The sequence below is a fragment of the Lutra lutra genome, chromosome 17 (genome assembly GCF_902655055.1).
Source record: "Lutra lutra chromosome 17, mLutLut1.2, whole genome shotgun sequence".
NCBI classification, from domain to species: domain Eukaryota; kingdom Metazoa; phylum Chordata; class Mammalia; order Carnivora; family Mustelidae; genus Lutra; species Lutra lutra.
Window position 1 is genome coordinate 43148833 of NC_062294.1, and position 12985 is coordinate 43161817.

A 12985-nucleotide genomic window follows, 5' to 3' on the forward strand; every position below is an offset into this window, starting at 1 on the left:
GACCGAGGGGTTTTGCATAGAGGAGAGATGTGACCTATTTAGGTTTTAAAAGGACCACTCTGGCTGTTGTGTGGAGAACGGACTGAATAGGGCAACAAGAGAAGCAGCGCAACCAGACGGAACATTGCTCAGAAACACAGGCCAGGTGATGGGAATGACAGCTTGAACCTAGGAGGCGGCAGTGGACCTGTTGAGACATGTTGGTTGGAGATATATTTTGAAAATAGAGCAGAAGACATTTGGTGATGGAATAAATGTCAGAGTAAGAGAAGAGTGAAGGATCTCTCTTGGGGTTTTGGTTTGAACAGCTGGAAGGATGCGCTGGCAAAGTCTGTGTAACCTGGGTCCCACCCCTGACATGTGGGGAGCCAGGGCTGCAGCAGCAGCAGCTGGTGGAGGGGAGGGGGCTGGAAAACCTTAATTTCCTAACAGGTGAGGTTTCTCAATCTAACGCTGTGTGGTTTCAAGGGGTACAGTGGGACTGCAGTGGGCTCAGCCGTATAGCAGTCTAGCTCAAGGGCAAGTGGGATAGCGACTACCTTGAGCCCCACTCCCTGGATGAGCCCGTGTTCCATCTCTTGACTTCCTACGGTGCTGCATGCTGCTGTGTGTGTGGCTGGGCACCTCTGTTCCCTAACCTCTTACAGTGTTTCCCAGTGATCCCATGTTTAGTGTCCTCCTATCTGGCCTTTCCCTGATCAGTGATTGCCGGAGGCTGAAGAGGACAGTGTTGTCAAGATGGCAGGAGGGCTCTGAACATAAGGGGGCTGTCAGACTTTGCCTGGCACAGCAGCTTATCGAGACATGCCAAAGAGCAGGAGAGAGAGAGAGAAGATCAACAGATGAGACAGCTGTCCTCCCAAGTCAAACTACTCCAGATGACAGTCAGCACTCACGAACTCACTCCTGTGTCCTCCCCTCTACTGTGGCCCACAGGTTGAGCAGGCTGACCTGTCTCTTATGCCCAGCCACAACTGGCCTCCTTTCTGTTCCTCTGACAAAGCAAGTCTGTTCCCACCGCAGGGCTCTGGTGCTTGCTGTCCCCTCAACCTGCAGTGCCCTTCACATGACTGCCACCTTGCATCAGTTCAAACATCTCTGCTCAGCCCGGGCCTCTCCTGATGGCTGTCTCCCAAAAAAGCCCCACGAAAAAAGAGGACCCTCCCCTGGCATTTTAGGATGAGAGAAGCTTTATGTGACAATCTTTACCTTTCCAGTAAATTTCTGTCACTCAATGAAAGGCAGACCGCAAAAATGGTACAAATTAACTTGGTGGAGAACAAAATGTTGCCTTTGTCCCATGTGTTTCAAGCATCAAAACCAATTCTTGGGTTCCTGGGTGGCTCGGTGGGTTAAGCCGCTGCCTTCAGCTCAGGTCATGATCTCAGGGTCCTGGGATCGAGTTCCGCATCGGGCTCTCTGCTCAGCAGGGAGCCTGCTTCCCTCTCTCTCACTCTCTCTGCCTGCCTCTCTGCCTACTTGTGATCTCTCTCTGTCAAATAAATAAATAAAATCTTAAAAAAAAAAAAAAAAACAATTCTTGTGTGCCTTTTACAGGACAGGACAGGTACTGTGTGGGTTAGGGAAGGCAGCCTACAGGGATATAGAGAGATCACCGGGCTACCAACATGGGGAGAAATGAGTAACAACAGATCTTCTCTGAAGGAGAAACTGGGCTAAGGGTCTCTTTTCTGGGGTCAAGGGGAAAGGATGAGAGTCTCTGTTGGCAGGGTAAGGTGGCCAGTGGCAAGACATACACACTCCCTGAAGAGAAACAAAGCATCCCCAGTGAGTGTCCAAGTCTTCCTGGGTCTATCTCAAGACACCCCCAGGAAGAAATGCAGACCAACACAGGTTGGTGAGAGATCAGTGAAAAGAAGTTTGGCCCAGGAAGGGCACAGCCCACCAGAAGAGGGACTGAGCAGGGAGGAAGACTCAGAACCCTACATGCCTGGAAGCAACATCGACTTGGGAAAGTCCAAGTCCAAGGAAAACCATTTATAAGAAGGGACCTGATGGGCCAGAGGAAGTCAGGCAATGCTTTAGACACTAATGAGTCTCAGAGGAGCCTCCTAGAAACAGGAAACTGATTAGGTCAGGGGCCTTGAGAGAAAAGATGGGGAAGGAACAGGTGTAGAAAGACCAGAAGGATCAGGAAGTGGGTGCATGTGCAAAATTGTTTGGAATAATTGCCCATGGAAAAGAAAACAGAATGCATTATTTGAAATGCAGAAGAAGCAGGAAGCCCAAAAGAGCCGGTGTGATCTGGATTCTGAAAGGAATCAGTTGGTGGGGACAGAATTTGGTGGGCGATCCAGATGGTCACACTGCGTTGGGAAAAACTCAACTATTGACCTTCCTCTCTTTGACCATGTGACTCTTCCAAGCATAAAACCCTCACATTTGTGGAAGAGAAAAAGGTGATCCAGTTAGATAAGCTTCCCCTTGCTCCTGAGACCCAACAAACTTGAAAAGCCGCCTGACTGTCTCCAGGAAAAGGCAAGACACCCAACTTCGCTGCGCTCGGGAAGAGGCCATTGGGAACACAAACCTAGGGAAGGAGTGAGTATAGACAAACTTATGAAGGGGGACAGAGTATGGGCTTTACTCTCCAAGGAGATAAGGCAAGAGGTCACAGAGATGGGAAAGGAGCCAGAACAAGCCAATGGCGAGCTTGTTCTGGAGAGGGCCTGGTGCAGGCGAGAGGGGCAGGAAAACAATGGTGAGCTCAGCCCCAAAGAGGTGGGAATCTCCCCATTCACCGGGCCCTCTATCTGAGATTCTCTAGTCTGGGAATGAGATTTATAGGTGGGTGACAATTAATACACTAACAGTAACAGGTTGAGGACTCAAGTTTTATTTCAAATGTCTACCTTTTAATGATAAATAAGAGATGAAAAGTGATTCTTCACAAGCATAAATCTTACACACATGTGCTTTCTTCAGGCAGCGAGAAAGGGAACATTAGCGGCAGCAGACTGGGAACTGTGGTGCTTTGGGAGAAATCATGATTATCTGTGCTATGGAGGAAAACAAGCTGAGGCTGGGATCTTCCCAGAGTCACACAACTGAGCTGAGGCATGGGATCCTGGTGACTGGGCCCAGCTCAGGTTATTTCCATTACTACCAACCCCCTCCTCCACAAATCTACAGGTTTCCTTAGAACGGCTTAGTGTGAAATCAAGAAGCTGGGCATCTGGGAGTCACCTTGGGCTTAATTTGACCATCCCTCAGGCTGAACCAAATTCCCATTTTCAGGGGTGAAGGTGAGAGTCTTGTGTTCAATCCCAATGACAAAAGAAAGAAAGAAGAGGCAAATGGAAGGAAGAAAGGAAAGAAGGAAGGGAGGGAGGGAGGGAGGGAGGAGGGGGAGGGGAGGGAAGGGAAGGGAAGGGAAGGGAAGGGAAGGGAAGGGAAGGGAAGGGAAGGGAAAGAGGAAGAAAAAGAGAGAAAAGGAAGGGAGGGAGGGAAGGAGGAAGCAGGGAGCCACAAGCAGGCTAAGTAAAATTTGGAAAAACTCAGACGCAGTCTCAGGCTTAGTCCCTCTTGGTGACGAAGCAGCTGTTTCCTTCCCCTCTGTTCCTACAGCCATTCATTTATCAGTAGATGGTGCTGAGCACCTACTATGCCTCAGGCAGAGTTCTAGGTCCTAGGGACAGAGTGGTGAACAAGACAGAGGGTGTCACTGTCCTCACAAAGTGCCCTTTCTAGGGGGGACTTAGAGACCTCAAAACTTTTCCTGTGGAAGCTTTTAAGACATCAAAATGGTTAGGAGACTCTTCCTTCCTTCCTTCCTTCCTTCCTTCCTTCCTTCCTTCCTTCCTTTCCTTCCTTCCTTCCAGCCATCCTTCCAGCCATCCATCCTTCCATCCATCCATCCATCCTTCCTTCCATCCATCCATCCATCCATCCATCCTTCAATTCCTTCCTTCCTTCCAGAAACAATTTGGTTGGGAAGCAAGGAGGCTTCCTTTCTCCGTGACACAGAGAAAGCAGAAGAGTACTCAGTTTGAGGGGTCAGCCATCACCACTCAGTAAGGCAGGAAAGGGAGATGCGATGAAGCCAAGAATGGATTCCCCTTGGTTTGGGGCTCGGAAACGCAGGGTCAGAGAGGATTCTCACTTCATCTTTCGTCTCTTTAGGAAGGATGGCCCTAAATTTCCAAGAGATTGCTCTCCTCTCTGCCTACATAATATATTTCCTCACCGGTCTCCCTGCCAACCTCCTGGCCCTGCGGGCCTTCACAGGACGGGTCCGCCAGCCCCACCCTGCCCCCATCCACATCCTCCTGCTCAGCCTGACGCTGGGGGACCTCCTGCTGCTGTTGCTGCTGCCCTTCAAGATGATCGAGATCGTGAACAACTTCCGCTGGCCCCTGGGAGACACACTCTGTGCCCTCACTGCGTACGGCTTCTACAGCAGCATCTACTACAGCACGTGGCTTCTGATGGGCATCAGCATCGAGCGCTACCGCAGTGTGGCTTTCCCCGTGCAGTACAAGCAGTCCCGTCGACCCATATATGGAGTGATCGCCTCTCTGGTCTCCTGCCTCTTGTCCTTCGGACACTGTAGCATTGTGATCATCGTCCACTACTTACCAGCCCAAAAGGAGGGGGTTGATGATGCCATAGTCCTCCCTGCCTGCTATGAGGACTTCTCTGAAGAGCAACTGAAAGTGTTGCTTCCTGTGCGACTAGAGCTATGTCTCTTCCTCTTCTTTGTCCCCATGGTGGTCACCATCTTCTGCTACTGGCGCTTCGTGTGGATCATGCTCTCTAGACCCCAAGTGGGAACGCGGAAGCGCTGGAGAGCAGTGGGGCTGGCCGCCGTGACCCTCTTCAACTTCTTGGTCTGCTTTGGGCCTTATAATGTGTCTCATGTGGTGGGATTCTTCCAGAAAACAAGTGAACGGTGGCGGGTGTGCGCCGTGTTGCTCAGTGCTCTCAATGCTTGTGTCGACCCCTTGATTTTCTACTTCTCCTCCTCAGCTATGCGCAAAGCCTTTGATCAAAGGCTACGGGGTCTGCAGAGCTGGGGTGTCTTACTGTCAGGGTACTGCAGGAGGAGAACTGGGGAGCCAACTGCAGAAAGAGATGGGAGTTTAGGCATGGCCAATGTCAACTTCACAGGAGACTGAATTGGCCAGCTTGCTGTTATATTTTGTGGGAGGAGGGAGGGCTCAAAAGGGGGAACAGTGAAACAGAACTGGGGTGACTTCTCCTGTGCCTAGCTTACAAGGCAAAGAAGAGCAGTGGACATCTCAAGTCCAACTCATCCATTGGGGGAGTGTTTTTGTTTTGTTTCCTGGGGGTTATGATATTTCCTTATTTGTGGTTGGCACTGCTTCATGGTAAGCCACAGCCCCTTGATCCTTGAAATTATTTCCCCATGCAGTATCTTTAAGATGGTAGCATTCCTTCAACTACTGCAGAGCTGTCTTGCTCTGTCCTTGATTCAGAGGCAGGGGGAGAGGTTGCTCCATGCAGCAGGTCTAAAGATCTAGCAAAGGCAAGAGTCTACAGAGCAAAGGGCACCTGGGTGGCTCAGCCGGTTGAGAGTCCGACTCTTGAGTTCAGCTCAGGTCATGATCTCAGGGTTGTAAGATGGAGGCCTGCGTCAGGTTCCACAGTGGGTGTGGAGCCTGCTTGGGATTCTCTCCCTTTCCTCTACCCCTCCCCCTATTCATGCGCTACTTTCTGTCTCTCAAATAAATAAATAAAATCCTAAAAAAAAAAAAAGAGTCTAGAGAGCCAGATAGGATCGTGCCATGTGAGCCTGCACAACCAGTCCCCCAAGCAAAGCAGTTGCTGGCTCAGGTCTATGCAACAGCAAGTCAGTGCTGGTGTGAAGAAACTACTCAGGATACTTCTTGGTGGTTATGTCCTATTTTCAGTCCCCAACGCTGTGTATTTGTATCTTTTTTTTCTGTCATCAGTCTTTTTTTTTTTTTTAAGATTTTATCCATTTATTTGACACAGAGAGAGATCAGAAGTAGGCAGAGAGGCAGGCAGAGAGAGAGGAAGAAGCAGGCTCCCTGCTGAGCAGAGAGCCCGATGCGGGGCTCAATCCCAGGACGCCGGGATCATGACCCGAGCCGAAGGCAGAGACCCTAACCCACTGAGCCACCCAGGTGCCCCTCTGTCATCAGTCTTGCCAGAGGTCTGTTACTTGGTGTTTTCAAAAGCCAAAGGCCTTCTGTGGAAGTCATCCACAACTTCTATTTCTTTACTGTTGGTTTGTTTCCTTCCCTGTACTTTTTTGAGTCTTTTCAGTTCCTCCTTTTCCGACTTTTTGAAGTTGATGCTCATCCATTTTTAGCCTTTGTTCTTTGTTACCTAAGCATGTGAGGCTAGATATATAAATCTCCCTCCAAGGGCAGCTTCAATGGGATGCTACCAGTTTGGATTTGCATAATTTTTCATTATTTTAAGTTCTAAATAGGCTCTAATTTCCATATGATTGTTTTTTTTTTTTTTTGACTCAAGTTTAGAAATATTCTTTATTTTCAAGGATACAGTTTTTTTCCTTGATCCTTTTGTCACTCTAACTAAAGGCACTGTGACCAGAGAATATGGTGTGAATGGTTCCAGCTCTTTGAAATTTGTTGAGAACTGCTTTTTGACCTAGAATATAGTCGACCTACATACATTCTGCAACCATTGTGTCTCTGTACATGGGGTCTGTGAATGCCTTAGATCAAACCTGTTAATCTGTGATGTTCAAATCTTTATAACCTTTATTTACTTTTTGTCTGTTTGATCTATGAGCTACATGGAGAGGTGTGTTACATGCTCCTCCTATGACAGTGAACTTGGCTGATTCTCCTCATAGTTCTGTCTTCCTGGTGAAGTAAAATGGTCATCATTCTGTTTGCTTAAAATTTATTTTGTCTGAGATTAATATAGCCAAGCAAACTTGCTTTGGGGGTTAGTTATTTGCCCAGTGCATCTCGGTCCCTCCTTTTACTTTCCAGCTTTCTATATTCTTAGGTTTCAGATACATTTTTTATATGCAGTGATATACAGCAGCTGGAGGTTTTATACTTTGGTTGGACAATTCAACAGTATTTGTTTTCTACCTATACCATTTTATTTATTTATATTTATATAATAATAATTTCCAATATGCTTGGATTTATTTCTTTCATCTTATTTTTAAACACTTCCAGGAAGTACACCCACACATTGAAATCTACACGCATACTGCAAATAGCCTAATAATGAATAGCCAGATGAATTATCACAGTGAATACAAACATTTATAAAAAAAAAATGAAACACCATCTTACTTTGTGCTATTTTCCTCACCTACTATTATTTGCTTTTTCTCTCTTCTTGCTTTCCTTTGGGATTAAATTGCTTTATTCCTTTTCATTTCTCATATTACTAAATTGGAAATCATCAGCTCTATTTTTACTATTTAAGTGGTTACTTTAGACATTTTATTATGTTAAGAGTTCCTTAGTTGGTTTCTCCCTCCCTTTCTTCCTTTTTCCTTTGGCGTTCCAGATGGCATTCAACTATGTGAGTCCTTGAGAGCACTTTTCCTTCTTTCTTTTCTTTTTTTAAAATTTTATTTGTTTACTTTAGAGAGAGATAGAGAGCTCAGGTTGGGGGCAGGGAAGAGGCAGAGGGAAAGAAAGAATCCCAAACAGACCCCATGCTGAGCACGGAGCCTGTTGCGGGGCTCAATCCCAGGACCCTGAGATCATGATCTGAGCAGAAATCAAGAGTTAGACACTTACTGACTGAATCACCCAGGTGCCCCTAGAAAGTACTTTTCAAAGTGTAGTCTGTAGACCCCTGGGGACCTGGAGACCATTTCTGGGATATGAAGGGTCAAGACTATTTTCATAATGATATTAAGATACTAATTGCTTTTTTCACTCACATGCTTCCACAAATGAATGCACAGTGGAATTTTTCAGAAACTACCTGACATGTGATATTACAACACACTGAATGCAAAGCAGCTATGAGAATATAGTTGTCTTCTATTAAGCTAGAGGCCTAAGGAGGTCTGCAAAAATGTAACACCATGCCACTCTTCTTCCTAGGATTTTTTAAAAGATTTTATTTATTTATTTGAGAGAAAGAGACACACAGAGAGAGAGAGCGTGCACAAGCAGCGGGGAGGGGCAGAGGGAGAAGGAGAAGCAGACACCCTGCTAAGCAGGGAGCCCAACAAGGGGCTCAATCCCAGGACCCTGGGATCATAACCCGAGCCAAAGGCAGATGCTTAACTGACTGAGCCACCCAGAAGCCCCCTCCCTAGGATCTTTGAAAACATAGTTATCTTCTGAAAATATGTTCTATTAACACATAATGGTTTTCTGATTCCCTTTGAATACATACATATTTAACTTCTTTTTGTTTTAATTTCCAATATGGTATGTGTCAACAGCTATAACATAAAAATTTAAGAAGCTCTTTGGGGTCCTCAGTAATATTTAAGTGCACACAGGGGTCCTGTGTTTAACAGAACTGTACGTATCTAAAATCCCATGCTTCCTGGTGCATCAGCATTTAATGACTCAAAATTTCATAGTTTAATGCCATTTAAGCTTTTACAGATGTGAGTTTAAAGTCTGCCTGGTCAAATGCGAAGCTTTTTTTTTTTTTTAAGATTTTATTTATTTATTTGACAGAGAGATCACAAGTAGGCAGAGAGGCAGGCAGAGAGAGAGAGAGGAGGAAGCAGGCTCCCTGCCGAGCAGAGAGCCCAATGCGGGACTCGATCCCAGGACCCCGAGATCATGACCTGAGCCGAAGGCAGTGGCCCAATCCACTGAGCCACCCGGGCACCCCAAATACGAAGCTTTTTGATGTTTGAAAAGGGAGAGGTAAAAACAAGAACTACCGTGTCATGAGATAAGGAGGAGGAGACGGGTCTAGAGGGTAAGACAGAGTTGCTCTGCACAAGACTGGGGGTTCATCACTTGATGCAAGTCAAGAATCTGGTTCCAAGGGGTGCCTGGGTGGCTCAGTGGGTTGAGCTGCCTTCAGCTCAGGTCATGATCCGGGGTCCTGGGATCAAGTCCCAAATTGGGCTCTCTGCTTCAGCGGGGAGCCTGCTTCCCCCCGGCTCTCTCAGCCTGCCTCTCTGCCTACTAATGCTGTCTGTCAAATAAATTTAAAAATCTTAAAAAAAAAAAAAAAAAAGAATCTGTTCCAAGACATTTCTGCAAAGAAGACATCCAGATGGCCAACAGATACATGAAAAAGTGCTTTGCTCCACATCACTCGGCATCAGGGAACTACAAATCAAAACCACAATGAGATACCACCTCATGCTAGTCAGAATGGCTAAAATTAACAAGTTAGGAAGTGACAGATGCTGGCGAGGATGAGGAGAAAGGGGAACCCTCCTACACTGTTGGTGGGAATGCAAGCTGGTGCAGCCACTCTGGAAAACAGCAGGGAGGTTCCTCAAAAAGTTGAAATAGAGCTACCTTACGACTCAGCAATCACACTACTGGGTATTTACCCTAAAGATACAAACGTAGTGATCTGAAGGGGCACGTGTACCCGAATGTTTATAGCAGCAATGTCCACAATAGCCAAACTATGGAAAGAACCTAGATGTCCATCAACAGATGAATGGATAAAGAAGAGGTGGTGCATATATATACAATGGAATACTATGCAGCCATCAAAAGAAATGAAATCTTGCCATTTGCAATGATGTGGATGGAACTAGAGGGTATTAAGCTGAGCGAAATAAGTCAGTCAGAGAAAGACAATTATCACATGATCTCCCTGATATGAGGAATTTGAGAGGCAATGTGGGGGTTTTGGGAGATAGGGAAGGAAAAAATGAAACAGGATAGGATCGGGAGGGAGACAAACCACAAGAGACTCTTAATCTCACAAAACAAACAGAGGGTTGCGGGGGGGGGGGGGGGGGGGGGAGGGAGGTAGGGATAGGGTGGTTGGGTTATGGACATTGGGGAAGGTATGTGCTATGGTGAGTGCTGTGAAGTGTGTAAACCCAGCGATTCACAGACCTGTACCCCTGGGGCTAGTAATACATTATATGTTAATAAAAAATTAAAAATTTTTAAAAAAGAATCTGGTTCCAAAGATTCTCTCAACTGGAGTTTTCCTTTTTGTTTCACAGAGGATTCCTTCATCTACATCTGTGTGGTGGTGTGTTGATCCCAAATATAGGTAGGACTTGGGATCTAGGAAGTTGTATGAACCAGAAATTTCAATGCTAATTATATTTACCCTATGGCATCCTGGGGGGGGGGGGTAAAACAGCACATTGATTCTTGTCTGCAAAGAGAAAAGAAAGCTAGTCAGGACAAAAGTTATGAGCATGCTTAGTGTGCTTTATTTTGGAATGAGGGGAGGCTTCACAAAGCCCTAGTAAAAGCCCCAGTTTTGTGGCTAGAGTACTTGATCACCTCTAGTTCATATATTCTAGCTCAACACAACTCCTGTTGCCCCTCCTGGGAATCACATGGTTCCTGGAGCACGGTGTTAAGAAGGGAGAAGAAAGGTCTGAAGATACCATTAGAAAAGTCTCCTCAGCCCTCTCTGGTTTTCAGGTTCATGGTGGCGAAGGTGAGCTTCCACTGGAAAGGGACTCGATGTGAAGTCAGGTCCCTTGGTTTATGTAAACTTCGGTGAGAGTGTTCTCTTTAAGCTGGGCTCAAGAAACTGCACCCCCAGTGAGCACTTCACAAATCTTTGAAGATATGACTTTTTGATAATAACAATAAATTGCTCATTATAGTTTATGTTACATTAGAGAAGTAATTATTTGGCAGAGAGAAAATTCTATCAAACATGCACTGTCAGGGGCGCCTGGGTGGCTCAGTGGGTTAAGCTCTGCCTTCAGCTCAGGTCATGATCTCAGGATCCTGGGATCAAGCCCCACATCGGGCTCTCTGCTCAGCAGGGAGCCTGCTTCCCCCTCTCTCTCTCTGCCTGCCTCTCTGCCTACTTGTGATCTTTCTCTCTGTGTCAAATAAATAAATAAAATCTTTAAAAAAAAAACCATACACCTTCAATCCATCTACTCCAACCTGCCTACAAAACACCTGAGATGCGACCAGCTCTCTTGGCAGAGGCTAGGCCCCCACCCCGAGTTGGGTGGGGAGGTTATGGCTTACTGGAAGTCTACTGAGAGCCTCATTCTGCCATTTACAGCATCACTCCCATGAGGAAGCCCCATTACCGGGGCAGGGTGCAGGGTGGTGAGAGGTGGGCAGGGGAAAGCAAATCGCTCGGTGGATTTACAGACTATAGTTTTCTCACCACATGCTTCGCGATGCCTTTTTGAAACTGACCCAGCGATCTGAGGCAGGCATTTGTTGCTTTGGCCTCTTCGGCAGCCCCCCTTCACTGGTGACGGCACCCCACCCCCACCCCTCAACTGTGACGTCCAGCAGAGCTAACGTCCCTCTTGACTTCATATTATGGGGCAGAGGTATGACCCAGGATGAGAGCCATCAGCCTAGCTCCCCTCTGGCCGCAGTGATGCTTCACATCTGAGCACATGACTCAACCTAGACCAAGCAAAGCCAGCCCAGTCCTTCTCTTTTAACCATTTAGGAGAAAGAATCCCTCTTCTAAATGGACTGACTCTGGACGTAAGTTTAAATTCTGGGGACCACTTCGAGGAGAGACACTGAAGTCAACTTGAAGGCAGGCAGAACAGCAAGAAACCAAGTTCATGTCTCCAAAATCCCAAAGCAATCATACTCTGGAGTGAAAATATTCTCCCTCTTTAGCTTAAGCCAGTTGGAATTGGGCTTTCAGTCACTTGCAACCATAAGATGTATTATTTCTCAAGTGCTCACAGTGACAGCCAGTCTCTGCAATTATTTTAAAAATTTTAGTCAAAAGTTTAAGTATAGAGAATTAAAACCTAACAAATATGCATACACCCCTCTTGCAGAGGGAATGCTCGTCAATGGTCATATTTCTTTGGATGTTTTTAAATTTTATTTTTAAGTGATCTCTATACCCAACATGGGGCTCGAATCCACAACCCCAAGCTCAAGAGTCACGTGCTCCACTGACTGAGCCAATTAGGTGCCCCGATATTTCTATAGATTTTTTAAGTTGATTCCCCATTAATAATGTTTCTCCCTCACTGAATTTCCTCGCTTCTTTGCCAGAAGCAACATTATTTTGGAAATTCAGTGTATCTTTCTGGTCCACGAAATGTACTTTGTACCTGAATCTACAAGCATGGTTTAGTATTCTTTTGGTTTTGTTTTTTTTTTTAAGATTTTATTTATTTGACAGAGAGAGATCACAAGTAGGCAGAGAGAGAGTGAGAGAGAGGAGGAAGCAGGCTCCCTGCTGAGCAGAGAGCCCGATGCGGGACTCGATCCCAGGACTCTGGGATCATGACCTGAGCCGAAGGCAGAGGCTTAACCCACTGAGCCACCCAGGCACCCAGTTTTGTTTTTTTGTTTGTTTGTTTGTTTTTTTAATGCCCATAAACACCACACAATAAAAGTCATCCTGGAACTCGCTATTTTCCATCCAAATCATGTCTTTGATATCCATGCCTTTGACATTCATCACTGAAGGTAACGGCTCTCATTCATTTCTTTTGTCTGATGAGTAATATGATGAGTAATAAAAGCTGTCTTATTCTTTCCATCCTACTAGTTATAACCATTTAGATCATCTCTTATGTTTCAATGGCATAACAATGCAGCTTTGGACATCCCGCACATTTCTCTTTGTACACACGTGGGAAGGTTCCTTGAAGGAGAGATCTACTGGGTGGCATGAAATGTGCCTTCTCCATTCCAGCAGAAGCTGCCAAGCTACTCTCCAAAGTGATAGTGTAAATTCAACTTTCCCTGAAAAACAGCTTGCAATATAGGAGCTCCTGAGTCTAGTCCTCCAGTGGACTCAGGATGACAAATGGGAGGGAACAGGCCAGGCATGCACTACCTGCCAACAGGAAAAGGGGTTCAAATGAGACCAGAGACCCAAAAAGTAACCCAGTGGACAT

General features: G+C 46.1%; 1 protein-coding gene across 1 annotated transcript; it reads left to right on the forward strand.

Moving 5' to 3' along the window:
* Window positions 1-2463: 2463 nt before the first annotated feature.
* On the forward strand, window positions 2464-5924 carry LOC125088431 (free fatty acid receptor 2-like). Its single transcript, XM_047709611.1, has 3 exons — window positions 2464-2562; window positions 3154-3266; window positions 4144-5924. The coding sequence occupies exon 3, from the start codon at window positions 4149-4151 to the stop codon at window positions 5136-5138; it is 990 nt and encodes a 329-aa protein (XP_047565567.1). The 5' UTR covers window positions 2464-2562; window positions 3154-3266; window positions 4144-4148; the 3' UTR covers window positions 5139-5924.
* The last annotated feature ends 7061 nt before the right edge of the window (window positions 5925-12985 follow it).